Source organism: Panthera onca, chromosome C1, assembly GCF_046562875.1.
Source record: "Panthera onca isolate mPanOnc1 chromosome C1, mPanOnc1 haplotype 2, whole genome shotgun sequence".
Classification (NCBI taxonomy): domain Eukaryota; kingdom Metazoa; phylum Chordata; class Mammalia; order Carnivora; family Felidae; genus Panthera; species Panthera onca.
Genome location: NC_138346.1, coordinates 1,052,487 through 1,066,189, shown reverse-complemented (window position 1 = coordinate 1,066,189; position 13,703 = coordinate 1,052,487). Strand labels below are relative to the sequence as shown.

At 51.7% G+C, this 13,703-nt stretch overlaps 1 protein-coding gene across 7 annotated transcripts in view; it reads left to right on the top strand.

Moving 5' to 3' along the window:
* SNED1 (sushi, nidogen and EGF like domains 1) overlaps positions 1-13,703 on the top strand; it is an 87,709-nt gene that overhangs the window by 33,066 nt on the left and 40,940 nt on the right. For all 7 annotated transcript variants that reach the window (XM_060624380.3, XM_078450633.2, XM_078450632.2 and 4 more), the window contains 6 exons: positions 1,168-1,281; positions 1,386-1,499; positions 10,038-10,163; positions 11,032-11,136; positions 11,367-11,480; positions 12,065-12,181. In XM_060624380.3, the coding sequence (XP_060480363.2) occupies positions 1,168-1,281; positions 1,386-1,499; positions 10,038-10,163; positions 11,032-11,136; positions 11,367-11,480; positions 12,065-12,181 (690 nt within the window). The remainder of the gene's footprint in view (positions 1-1,167; positions 1,282-1,385; positions 1,500-10,037; positions 10,164-11,031; positions 11,137-11,366; positions 11,481-12,064; positions 12,182-13,703) is intronic.

Here is a 13,703-nt window from a genome sequence, read left to right as displayed (position 1 = left end):
ACCGTGATTTAGAGACACATAACACGTCGTTAAATCAAGTGTGTACAAACAGCAACTGTACAAGAAGCTTCGATCTTAGAAGAACCATTTTTCAGGGAGACTTATAGCCACAAGGAATGTTTCAAGGTCTGTGACTCCAGTGCACATACACGTGTCTGGGCCCAGGGAGGCCCCTCGGAGGGCCTGGGGCTGGAGCCGGTGGCCCCGTGCCTCAGATTCCTCACGGCCAAGACAGTGACACCGACGAGTCCCAGGTCCCCACCGACGCTCGCTGGTCTCAGGACCCACCTCAGCCACCAGGGCACACGACAGCAGGGACACCCAGCAGCGTCCAGACAGGGACACCTGCGCTGTTCACCATGAGCCTCCCCTCCCCACGGGTGCCCAGCCCTGCTCTCTGGTGGAGTCAGGGTCCGGGAGACGGGGGTCACCTGGTGCCGTCAGCCAGCAGAGCCCCTCCACACCGCCGTCTCCTTCCTCCCACTGTCCCCCACGAGGCCCGGGAGGGCCACGTGCTCCCGATGCATTTGGCGCCCACACTGAGTCATTTGGGGAATGCGCTGTCATCAGGACATGTGTCATGGCTGAGGGAAGGCAGTGTCCCCCCCACCCCCGGCTCAGCCACCGGAGCTCAGGGGCCAGCAGCCACCAGGGAGTCTGAGAGGCCAGCACGCTGGGTGGAGGTGGCCAGGCACAGGCACCACCTCAGCTCACGCCCACCTGGTGGGGGCTGACAGCCTCTGCGCCCAGCCCTGCGGCAAGACATGCCTCCTCCCCCCCTCGCCCCTTCCCCTAAGGGCCATTCTCCTCCTGCACCCCTGCCCGCTGCACCCCTTCAAGGCTCTGGCCCAGAGGAATCCCTCCAGCCAGTGCCCCAGGATCCCACTCTGTGCTGGCAACTGAGAAGAAGAACCACAGGGAGGGTGGAACCTGGGCCCACTCACCCCTGCGCCCCCCACCAGCGCGCACAGCCCCCTTCCACCCCAGATCTGCTGCCACAACCCCGGCGGGGACGAGCTCGAGGCCGATGGGTGGGGACCGTCCGGGCCAGGCCCCCCACAGCCAACACCCTCCAGAGCCGCCCGCAGAGTGGGGCTCCACGGGACTCCCCCCCGCCCCCGCGGCCACAGCGAGGGGTCCAACACCTTCCCCCCTCTGCACGTGCAGCACTGTCTCCGTGTGACACCAGAGAGTGTGAGAACGGCGGCCGGTGCCAGGCGGAGAGCGGCTCGGCGGTGTGCCTGTGCCAGGCCGGCTACACGGGCACGGCCTGCGAGACCGGTGAGTGGCCTGCCCGGGGGAAGGGAGAGGCTCCCGCCCGGCCAGACCAGGTGCCAGGGAGCCAAAGGCCGGCTCGAGCAAGCTCCCACCTCCTCTGCCCGCAGACGTGGATGAATGTGCCTCGGGCCCGTGCCTGAATGGAGGCTCGTGTGTGGACCTCGTGGGGAATTTCACCTGCCTGTGCTCAGAGCCGTTCGCAGGACCTCGCTGCGAGACAGGTAACGGCACGTGCCCACAGCCCCCGGGCCCCACAGCGACGGCGGTCCAGCGCGGGCACCCGGCCCCTTTACCTCACTGTCCAGATTGGCTCCACTGCGGTCTGGGGTGGGGAGGGTCACCTCCCCAGCCTGCCTGTGCCAGCCTGTCCCCAGAGCTGCCATTGTGGCCCCGACTCTGCCGCCCACGTGCCGTGCGGGGTCCTCTCCAGTCCCCATGTCCATCTGTAACATGCAGGGAAAGACGGCCACACTCTCAAGGCCCCTCCTCCAGCTCAGGAGATTCTTGGCTTTTTAACATCCTTCTTTCCGACTCCAGACCGCTCACCGTGCAAGGGAATGAGCGACGGGAGTTGGAAAGAAAACTGATCTTTACTACATGTGATGAAATTTGCTGGTTTCTATTTCCCGTTGTTTTAAATGCTGATTACGACTCGGTAGATCAATGTAAAAAACAACCAGATTTTACAACCCACAGAACAAATCCAGGCTGTCAGCGTCTGACATTGCTCTGACCTCCAAAGGTCTTGCTCGGCCACTGTGCCAACGAGAGTAGTGTGCACGGCATGGGCAGCTGCTCCCCAGGGGGCCCAAGACAAGCTCGTCAGGTTTACTTGGAGTCTAAAAACTTAAGAAGGAAATGACATTTTGCCCACAAGTAAGATGTGGGTGGATGCTATGCCCTCCATCAGTCTTTGGTCAGACGGCCACACATAGGACGGGCCACGTCCTGAGGACAGGGTGAGGCTCTGCAGTGCAGAGGGGAGGAGGGGAGGGCACCAATCTTATCTGTCTGGTTGCTTAAAATCACTGTGAGGGGTCACAGCTCACCTTGCCCAGATTATTTTCTAAATATCTGTGAATTTAACTAAACTCATGTCAGAAAACAGATTAATGATTTTAAAAGATTTTGCAAAGAAACCACATTCGGTATGGGAAGAATAACGCAAATACAAGCAAATAATAAGGAAGGACAGAACCGACACCTCCATCCCGAATGTACGCTCATCAGTCACGTTGCAAGATGCCAGCCTTGACATCCTAGTCAGATTCAACAGGAAGGTGACCAAAAGGTGGAGGTAATTTTAAAAAACAGTATCCACTCTTCTGCTTCTGGCCAAGGGAATTTCCCTCGCCGTCAACGACTGGAAAACCGGACAAGATACACGAAACAACTATCTTTGGCCTCTGGACAACAGACGTCCTGGGACTGTTCCCCTGCGAGGAGGGACTGCAGGGCAGTACACCCCACAACTGCCCCGAGTCTGCCTGCGGGAAGCCCCCCCGGCCCCTTGCAGCAAGGGATCCAGGCTCCAGCAGTTCCCCGGAGTCTCGGGGTCTCGGAGACTGGGACTCGAGTTCGGTGGTTGCAGTTTGTGGGGAGAATTCCAAAAGGGACGGGGCTACTAAGCAGGAGGTTGGAGGAGATGTGACAAGCAGCTCTGAGGATGAGCAGAGGGGACCCCGACTCTGCTCAGCACAGTCCAGGTGGGGTGAGGTCCACAGGCCGGGAAGGAGCCCCCAGAAGTGTGAGTCAGACAATCTTCGGAACTCTACAAGGCTCAGAATAACCCGCTTCTCTACAGCCAGGGTGCAGAGAGCTCTTTACAGCCGGGGCCAACACTGAGGAGGGTCGTCGGTGGGGATCATCTTGCTGGTGTGGATACATAGATGCTAGAGTAAAGGCTAATCTGACCTGTCCTAACAAACACTGAAAGAAAGTCTGAAAGGCTCAAACCAATCACAAGTAGTTTAACCACATGCCAGAATCAAATCCTATACTCCTTAAAGGAATGTAACAGAATCCAGGACCCCAAAATGCCCAGCCAAAAACTACCAGGCATACTGAGCATCAAGAACATATGACCCACAGGCTCAGTCGGTTGAGCCTCTGACTTCGGCTCAGGTCAGGATCTCTCGGTTCGTGAGTTTGAGCCCCACGTCGGGCTCTGTGCTGACAGTTCGGAGCCTGGAGCCTGCTTCGGATTCTGCATTCCCCTCTCTCTTTCTGTCCCTCCCCTGCTCGTGCTTTGTCTTTCTCTCTCAAAAATAAACATTTAAACAATTGTTAATTAAGTAAATTAGAAAAAAAAAAAGAATATTATGACCCACAGCCAGAAGGAAAATAGATGAACAGGAGCAGACGGCAGAGACGCTGAAATTAGCAGATGTGCACGTTTAATCATCTCATGTGAACATGCTCTGTGTGCTCAAGGCTGTGGAGGGGAAAAGACACAGTGAGAAGAAGATACAAGGAACTTCTAGAGATACAAAACGTAAAATCTCTGTATTAAAAACACACTGGACCTATTAACCACAGGTTAGACACTGCAGAAGGAAAGATCCGTGCACTGGAAGAAACGACCCAACAGGCAGCACAGGAAGGAGAGAGACTGCGACCAAGGCCAAGTCTTCAGGGACCCGTGTGACACACACCAGGCAGTTTAGGGTCTACACACGTGGGGCCCAGAAAGATGGAGGGGCTGCAGGGGCACAGAAAAAGATTGAGGAAATAATAGCCACGTATTTTCTAAGTTGGATGAAAATTAAAACCCACGTATCCAAGAAAAGCGGGAAGAAAATCACACAAAGCACATCATAATCAAATTGCTGAAAACAAGTAACAGAGAAAATCTGAAATGCAGCCAGAGGACAAAGACCAGACACAGGACAAAGAGAAACAAGAATGGTAAAGACTTCTCATCAGAAGCAGTGCCAGCCTCAAGACAGCGGGCGGTCCCCCTCGCAGTGTATACACAGAAAAACTGTCTCTCAAACACGAAGTAAAGACCTGTCAGACAGCAAAAACAGAGAATTCAGCACCGGCGTATCTGATCTATAAGAAATGGGTTTGTTTTTTTTTTTTTAAGTTTATTTATTTATTTTGAAAGAGGTGGGGAGGGGCAGAGAAGGGGAGAGAGGTCCGGGGGAAGAGAAAGAATCCCAAGCGGGCTCTGCGGGGTCAGCATGGAGCCCGACACAGGGCTCAAACTCATGAACCGCAAGATCATGACCCGAGCCGAAACCAAGAGTCAGATGTTTAAGCGACCGAGCCACGTAGGCACCCCGCCTGACACCCATTTTAAAAAATAAAGTTTTATTGGAACACAGCCATGCCCATTCATTCATGTATGTCTATGGCTGGCTGCTTTTGCATTACACTGGCGAGTTGAATATCTGTGGTCACATGGCTCTTAAAGCCAAAAATTCTAGTAGCTGGTGCTTCACAGGAAAAGCTTGCACACTCTGCTTTAAGCTATTAAGGTCATACATTTATTTCTACAAATGCTACAAAGCCCAAAACATACTTTTATTTTTTTGTGTTAAAATTATCTTTAAAGAGATTAAAAAGAAGAGAAGTATTTTACAATTATACCTTGGAGATACTGTGGGTTCAGTTCCAGACCACTATAATAACATGGATAGGGCAATAAAAGGAGTCAAATGAATTTTCTGGTTTCCCAGTGCCTATAAAAGTTATGTTAACACTACACTGCAGTCTGTTAAGTGTGTAATAGCATCACATCTAAGAAAATATACACACCTTGATTAAAAACTACTTTGCTAGGGGTGCCTGGGGGGTTCAGTCGGTTAAGCATCTGACTTTGGCTCAGGTCATGATCTCGCAGTTTGTGGGTTCGAGCCCCACGTCGGGCTCTGTGCTGACAGCTCAGAGCCCGGAGCCTGCTTCGGATTCTGTGTCTCCCTCTCTCTCTGTCTCTCCCCTGCTCACGCTCTGTCTCTCTCTCTCAAAAATAAATAAACATTAAAAATATTTTTTAAAAAACCTACTTTGCTAAAAAATGGTAACCATCATCTGAGCTTTTAGTGAGTTATAAGCACTGATCACAGATCACCATAGCAAATATAATCACAGTTTAAAATTTTGAAATACTGCAAACTTACCAAAATGTGGCACAGAGACATAAAGTGAACAAATGCGATTAGAAAAATGGCCCCAGGGACCTGCTTGGTGCAGGGTTGCTACAAACCTTCGATTTGCAAAGAACACAGGATCAGTGAAGCCCAGTAAAATGAGGTATGCTTGTACATTTACCCACATAGTTAGCGTTTCCAGAGCCCTTCATTCATTTGTGTAGATCCGGATGTTCATCTGGTACCGTTTTTCTTTAATCTAAGCAATTTCCTTTAACATTTCTGCCTGTGCAGACCCTGCTTGGGATTCTCTCTCTCTCCCTCTCTCTCTGCCTCTCCCCCCTCAAAATAAATAAACTTTAAAAAAATAAATAAATAAAACAGTGGTGGAAATAAAACGGAATCCTAAAAATACTCAATCCAGAAGGCAGGAAAAGAAGAAAAAAAGGAGTAAGAAATACATGGAACGAGTCACAACCACCAGCACGATGGCAGGTTTGATCACACTGCTAGTTCTGTTAACATGTGACACGGGTACACACACCACTTAAAAAGCAGATGTTGTAAAACTGCATTGAAAAGCAAGACCCGACTAGATACTGTCTACAAGAAACCTACTATAAATATAAAGACACAGATAATTTGAAAGTAGTGGAGTGGGTTTCTGGTTTTGGGTAAGATGGAGTAAGCGTGCTGTGCCCTGTTTCTCCCACTGGATGCAGCCATAAATCCTGGACAGAATGCGTGGAGTAGCTCTCTGAGGACTCGGAAAAATAAATAGTAGCAGGCGGACCGGGGAAGAGGACCAAGCTTCGAAGCACCACAGAACCAGTGGTGAATTTACCATTTTTTTCCTCTGGTGCCTCCCCTGCCTGGACTCAAAGCATCTCCCGGGCCACAAATGAGCATCAGATGGACAGAAAGAGCTCCAGGAGTAGCCACTAGTCGGGCACGAGAAGCAGGGCCAACAATAGCAGCAATGGGTGGGGCGGGGGGGCCCTCAGGGGTCCAAACTGACAGGAGGAAACTTCCTCTCCACCTGGAGGTCCTATGACTCCACAAGGATGGGCAACTTCCATTGCTTTTCTTTTTCTCTGTCCACCCACCACTTGGCCCAGACTTGAGAGCGCACTCACAGGATGGAAGTAGCAGAATGGGGTCAATAAAAGCCCCAGATTTCTTGCCAGAGGACTCAGGGGTCGCCCCAGAGCACTGGGAACTATAGGGAGATTGCAGAGAGGGGGATCTGGGTTCAGCAACCCCATAATCACTTCTGAATTCCAGAGCTCCTTAAGTTGGGCAATCCGATCAAAAATGTTAAAAACAATACCATTTATAATAGCTTCTCCCAAATTGAAAGACTTAGGCATAAATCTGACAAAACACGTACAGGACTTGTATGCTGAACACCACAAAATTCTGGTGAGAGAAACTGAAGATCTAAGGAAATGGAGGGACATCCCATGTTCATGGACTGGGAGACTCAACATAGTAAATATGTCAGTCCTCCCCAAGGTGATCTATAGATTTAATATGATTCCAACCAAAGTCTCAGAAGAGTTTTGTAGCTATGCATAAGCTGGTCCTAAAATTTATATGAAAAGACAAAGGAATTAAGACAGCCAAAACAATTTTGGAAAAGAATAAATGTTGAAGAATCACACTACCTAGTGTTAAGACTTAACTATAAAGCTACAGTGATTAAGACCCTGTGGTATTGGCAAAGGGATTGACACATACATCCCTGGAATGGAAGACAGGATCCAGAAGACCCACACATATATGGCCAAGTTTTTTAAAAGGTATGAAAGCAATTCAGTGGAGAAAGGATTATCTTTTCAACACACGGTATCGGAACAATTAGACATTCTTGTGCAAAAAAATGAACTTCAGCTTCAACCTCACACCTTATACAAGATTAGGTCAGAATGAATCATAGACCTGAATGGAAAACCTGAAACCATTATATTCCTAGAAGAAAACATAGGACGAAAATCTCTGTGACCTAGGGTTAGATGAAGGTTCTTAGGTAAGACAGCAAAAGCATATTCCAGCAGAGAAAGACAGAAACAGTGGTCTTCATCAGAATGAAACACACTTCTCTGTGAAAGACACGGTCCAGAGAATGAGGAGACAAGCTGCATGCTTCGAGAAGTCCTGTCTGACAAAGGAGTGGTGTCTGGAACACATAAAGAACTCTCCATGCTCAACTGTGACCAAACAGCCAACCAATCACAAAATGGGCAAAAGACCTGAACAAGACATTTAACCATAAAGGATTCCCAGAAGGCAAAGAAGCACATGAACAAACGTGGTGATCTGTCATTATCATTAGCCATTGGTGAATTGCAAATTAAAGCCACGATGAGGTACCACCACAAAGCTATCAGAATGGCTACGAGAAAAAGTGCTGACTGGTGAGGACACAGAACTATAGGAACTCCTGCGTATGTTGGGTGGTGATGCCAAATGGTTTAGCCACTGTGGAAACAGCCTCGCAGTGTTTCATAAAGTTAAACGTGCACTTATAGTATGACCCAGCAATCCCATTCCTAGCTATTAACCCTAAAGAAATAACAACTATGTTCACACAAAATACACAAACGTTCATAGCGTGTCTATTTATAATCACAAAAACCTAGGAATCCAAATGTCCTTCCCCGTTCATGGAATACATGATTGCTGATCATACAACTGAGACAGATCTTGGAGGCCTGATGCTGAGTGAAAGATGCCAGTCTCAAAAGATCACATACTGTTCATACGTAATCTTCCACTTCTCTCATTCTTAGACAAAACTGTGGTGATGAACAGATCAGTAGCAGGGGCTCAGGAAGGGAGGGAGTCTGTGACCCTGAAAAGACAGAACAAGGAAGTACTTGAGATGACGGAGTGCTCAGTGTCCTCATTGTGGTGGGGGCAACACAGATCTGTACATGTGTTAAAAGTCTTGGGGCGCCTGGGTGGCGCAGTCGGTTAAGCGTCCGACTTCAGCCAGGTCACGATCTCGCAGTCCGTGAGTTCGAGCCCCGCATCAGGCTCTGGGCTGATGGCTCAGAGCCTGGAGCCTGTTTCCGATTCTGTGTCTCCCTCTCTCTCTGCCCCTCCCCCGTTCATGCTCTGTCTCTCTCTGTCCCAAAAATAAATCAAAAACGTTGAAAAAAAAAAAAAATTAAAAAAAAAGTCTACATCGAGCAAAAAGCCAATTGTACCATATATTACTTAAAAGATAAATTCTGAGCCACATGAAGAAATCAAACATCTAAACAATGAAAAGGAACAGGTTGGCAAACACTGATCGAGAGAAGCTGGAGTGGCTCTCTTCATATCAAACAGATTAAGCTCTAGAGTAAGGAATACTGCCGGAGACGGATGGCTCTTTTATGCCAAAGGTGTCAACCCATCAAAAAGGCAGAGCATCTGTAATGTACTTGCACCCGTGAACACTGAACACGTATCAGGACAAAGGAAGCGAAAGCAAGGAGAACTAGATCCAGGACTACCGGGGTGGCTCCAATACGCACTCTCAGTGATTCACAGAAATCAGTATGGACCTCAAAGATGTGAAAAGCACCGTCGGACCACCTGACCTAAGTGACATTTACAAACCCTCGCATCCTTTCCAAGTGCTCACGGAGCACTCACTATGACAGACCATCCCGTAGGACACAAAATAAATCTCACCCCATAATCCAGCAAATGCACTACTAGGTATTTGCCCAAAGGATACAAAAATGCTGACTGGAAGGGGCACATGTACCCCAATGTTTATAGCAGCACTATCAACAATACCCAAGCTATGGAGAGAGCCCAAATGTCCATCGACTGATGACTAGGTAAAGAAGATACGACTAGGTAAAGAAGATAGACAATGGAATATTACTCAGCCATCAAAAAGAAGGAAATTTTGCCATTTGCAAAGACATGGATGGAGATAGAGTGTATTGTGCTAAGTGAAATAAGTCAACCAGAGAAAGACAAATACCAAGTGATTTCACTCATCTGGAATTTAAGAAACAAAACAGATGAATGTACAGGAAGAGGGGGGGAAGAGAAGAGAGGGAAACAAACCACAACAGACTCTTAACGATAGAGAACAAACTGAGGGCTGATGGAAGGAGATGGGTGGGGAGTGGGCTAGATGGCAGATGGGTACTAAGGAGGGCTTGTAATAAGCACTGGGTGTTGTATGCAAGGGATGAATCACTAGGTTCTACTCCTGAAACAAAGATTGCACTGCTTGTCAACTAAAATTTAAATAAAAATTAAAAAAAAATAAAGTTCAGTCAGTTGGAAAGGACTGCGTTCTCTGATTACAGTAGTTAAACTAGAAATCAACAAAAACTGTATGTGGAAAATCCCAACCATGTTACTAACAGAAATGTGTGATTAGAAACATTTGTTTAAAGCCTCTGGCCTTAGCTGTGCACTCCATGGGGCGCTTACTCTTGCTTCCCCTTCTGCTCCCCACAGAGGGGGCTCAGACGGTGACAGGCAGCTAGAAAGCAGCTTCCAGAAAGTGAGCCTCAGACTCAAATCCCACTTGCACTGAGACCTGAGCACTGTGGGGCCCGAGCAAGGAGGCCCTTGGCCTCACTCCCCACCCCACCCCACCCCGCCCCGTGCTCTCCGTGTGGCCTCTGGTGACCTCTGTCTTTCTTGCAGGAAGCCACCCAGTGCCCGACCCCTGCCTCTCAGCCCCTTGCCAGAACGGGGGCACCTGTGTGGATGCAGAGGAGGGCTACGTGTGCGAATGCCCCCAGGGCTTCACTGGCCTCGACTGCAGGGAGAGTGAGTCTGGGCTGGGGCTGCCGGGGCTGTGGTTCAGGGCAAGGTCCTCCTGTGGTAGTGTATGCAGGGAGTCAGGTAAGTGTGCATGCAAACACCCACGAGGGGGTGGGGGAGGGAAAAGAGAGAGAGGGAGAGAGAGAGAAAGAGTGTGTGTGTGTGTGTGTGTGTGTGTACACAGCAGCACTCATGGGAACAGGGGAGGGTCAGGCGTAGGAGGGCGTCAGGCGCAGGGGAGGGTCAGGAGCAGGGGGAGTCAAGTGCAGGGGTGGGTCAGGCTTAGGAGAGAGTCAGTTGCCCAGGTGTGTCAGGCACAGGGGAGGGTCAGGCGCAGGAGGGAGTCAGGTGCAGGAGAGGGTCAGGCTCAGGGGAGGGTGAGGTGCAGGGGAGGGGGGAGGGTCAAGAGCAGGAGGGAGTCAGGCGCAGGGGAGGGTCAGGCTTAGGAGAGAGTCAGGTGCACAGGTGTTGTCAGGCGCAGGGGAGGTTCAGGCGCAGGAGGGAGTCAGGTGCAGGAGCAGGTCAGGCGCAGGGGAGGGTCAGGCGCAGGGGAGGGTCAGGAGCAGGGGGAGTCGAGTGCAGGGGTGGGTCAGGCTTAGGAGAGAGTCAGTTGCCCAGGTGTGTCAGGCGCAGGAGGGAGTCAGGTGCAGGAGAGGGTCAGGCTCAGGGGAGGGTGAGGTGCAGGGGAGGGGGGAGGGTCAAGAGCAGGAGGGAGTCAGACGCAGGGGAGGGTCAGGCTTAGGAGAGAGTCAGGTGCACAGGTGTTGTCAGGTGCAGGGGAGGCTCAGGCGCAGGAGGGAGGCAGGCGCAGGGGAGGCCTCTGCCTTCCAGCACTCCCACATCGGAGGCTCTTCCCTCCCTTTGTCTACGGCAGGAACCCCTGAGCACTGTGGGTGCCGCAATGGTGGCAGATGCCTAGAGGCCAACACCACCCTCTGCCAGTGTCCGCCAGGGTTCTTTGGGCTCCTCTGTGAATTTGGTAAGTGCCCACGGCTGTGGCGGGGGCACCCTTTCCGCCTTGCCCCTAAAAATCCCCCAAACCGGAGGATAGGTGGTAGCTTGGGTCTGGGCCCAAAGCATAGACCCAGACCCTTAACTAGGGGTCCCGTGATCCCCCGCTCCCACCCCAGGGAGTGGGGCTGGCCACCTGCTCCTTCCCAAGGACTCCAAGTCCCCAGGGAAACACACGGGCCTCTTCCTTCCCTGCAGAAGTCACAGCCACGCCCTGCAACATGAACACGCAGTGCCCGGACGGGGGCTACTGCATGGAGTACGGGGGGAGCTACCTCTGCGTCTGCCACACTGACCACAACGTCAGCCACTGTGAGCTGGGGGCGGGGCACGGGGCGGGGGCGGTGTTAGGAGGAGGAGTGGGGGCACAGCAAGCGGAGGCCGGGGCTTCCCTACAGGCCACCAGAGGCCCTGTGTGTGACGCCACCCCCTACCGTGTCACCTTCTGTAGTCTGGGCCAGGCGTCCACCCCCTGCACCGCCAGAAGTTCACAGCTGGAAAGTCGTGTCTAGATGCTTGCGAGCTCTTCCCTGAGCCCCTGGCTCGGCTGTGAAAATCCTTCACGCGAGCCTAATTCAGGATGTGTGATTGAATACTTACTCCTGTGTATGTGTTGGTATGCAGAGAAGTAACGGCTTACGTACGTAACGTATAATTACACGTGATGACGATGGTGGTGCTCGTATAGAAACATCTACGTACCACAACTCGTCCTAGCTCATACAAGAGGTAGGATGAATTCTGGAAAATTTGAGAATAAAAGAAATTTCCAGGGAAGGGCCTTAGAGCCTGGTGTAAAGACTTAAGAGCCCCACCCCACAATCCCACAAATTGTGTATTTTAAGTGGCCTCGGTTCCAGCTGGGAAGTCAGGGTGACCACTCTCTGTCCCCCCAGCACTGCCATCACCCTGTGACTCGGACCCCTGCTTCAACGGAGGCTCCTGTGACGCCCATGAGGACTCCTACACTTGCGAGTGCCCCCGAGGGTTCCATGGCCGGCACTGCGAGAAAGGTGGGGAGGGCAGGGATAGGAGGGCAGGGGAGGGGTGGAAGGGCAGGGTGAGGAGGAAAGGGGAGGGGCGGGAGGGCAGGGGATAGGAGGGCAGGGGAGGGGCCGGAGGACAGGACAAGGCAGAGGCCCTGCTCACCCTGAATCATCTTGGTCACTCACGCTCAGTGTTTCATGCCAACACCATCTCCCCACCCAAGTGTTGCTTATTTGGTTAGTAGTTCTACTCCGTGGCCTCCTGGCCACTACCTTCGTTTTCCTCGGAATAGGCTTCATTTCCTGCTCGGCATTTTTTTTAACGGATTTTAGAATCCTTGAGTTTTTTTAATTTAATTAGGACTTTATTAAATCTAACTGAACTTGGGAAATGTCAACATTTAGCCACTTAAGAGCGCACAAGAACACATAAGAGTTGTATAAGAACGTGGTGGGTGGGGCACCTGGGTGGCTCAGTCGGTTGAGTGTGGGACTCTTGATTTCGGCTCAGGCCATGATCTCACGGTTCATGAGTTCAAGCCCCATGTTGGGCTCTGTGCTGGCGGCACGGAGCCTGCTTGGGATCCTCTCTGGCCCTCTCCCCTGCTCGTTCTCTCTCTCCCTCTCTCTCTCCCTCACAATAAACAAACAAAAAAGAACGTGGCAGGCATCGCTGTCCTCGCCCGTGCCCAACCTGGACTGTCCTTTCCGTGCAGGCAGAAGCCAAGCTCAGGACTGTACAGCGGCACCCCTCGGTCAGAGCCGGGCCGGCCCAGGGCCTCTGTCCCGGTGCTCAGTGCTTGGGCCACACACAGCCCTCTAGGCCTCCTGCTGCCCTCAACTGTCCAAACAGAGGCTTCGGTGGCTTTACCTGGAAGTCTCTTCCGCTCTCAAGGGGGCCCCGAGGGCAGGTCCTTGCCACTCTGACCCAGGGAACCCCCACAGCTTTGGCCACCCCTGTAGGAGGAGGAGGGAATTTCCAAAGAGAAGCCCCCGGGCTCAGCCCTCTGCACGTGCAGTTGAGGTCCTGTGCCTTTGACAAAGGCTCCCCAAAGTGGGGACGCGGGGTGGCTGCTCTCAGGGGTGGGGTGGCTGGAATCTGGGCATGCAGCCTGTGAGGCCGTGCAAGGTGTGGGGTGGTGGGGAGAGAAGGGCTGAGTGCGGCGGGCAGGCCCCCCTCCTGCTGCACACTTTTCCCAAAAAAGTAAAGGACGCTGAGGCTCTAACTCCTCCCAGGGCCTGTGAAGGTGCCATTCCTCAGGGTGGAGGGACCGACGTGCCATTCGATTCACATCTGTAAATCGTGGACGCCTCAAGCACAGGCATGGGCATGTGAGCCCCTCGGGGCCCTGGGAAGCTGTTGGGACCCAGAGAACATGCGTCCGTGCCAGAACAGGCACAGAAAACAAAAACCAAAATGGACTGCTGTGATTCAGGCCTATCTCAAGAAGTGAGAAAGGTTCCAAATACACAAGCAAAACTTACACCTAGAGGAACTAGAAAAGGAGGAGCAAATAAAGCCCACAACCAGCAGAAGAAGGGAAATAAT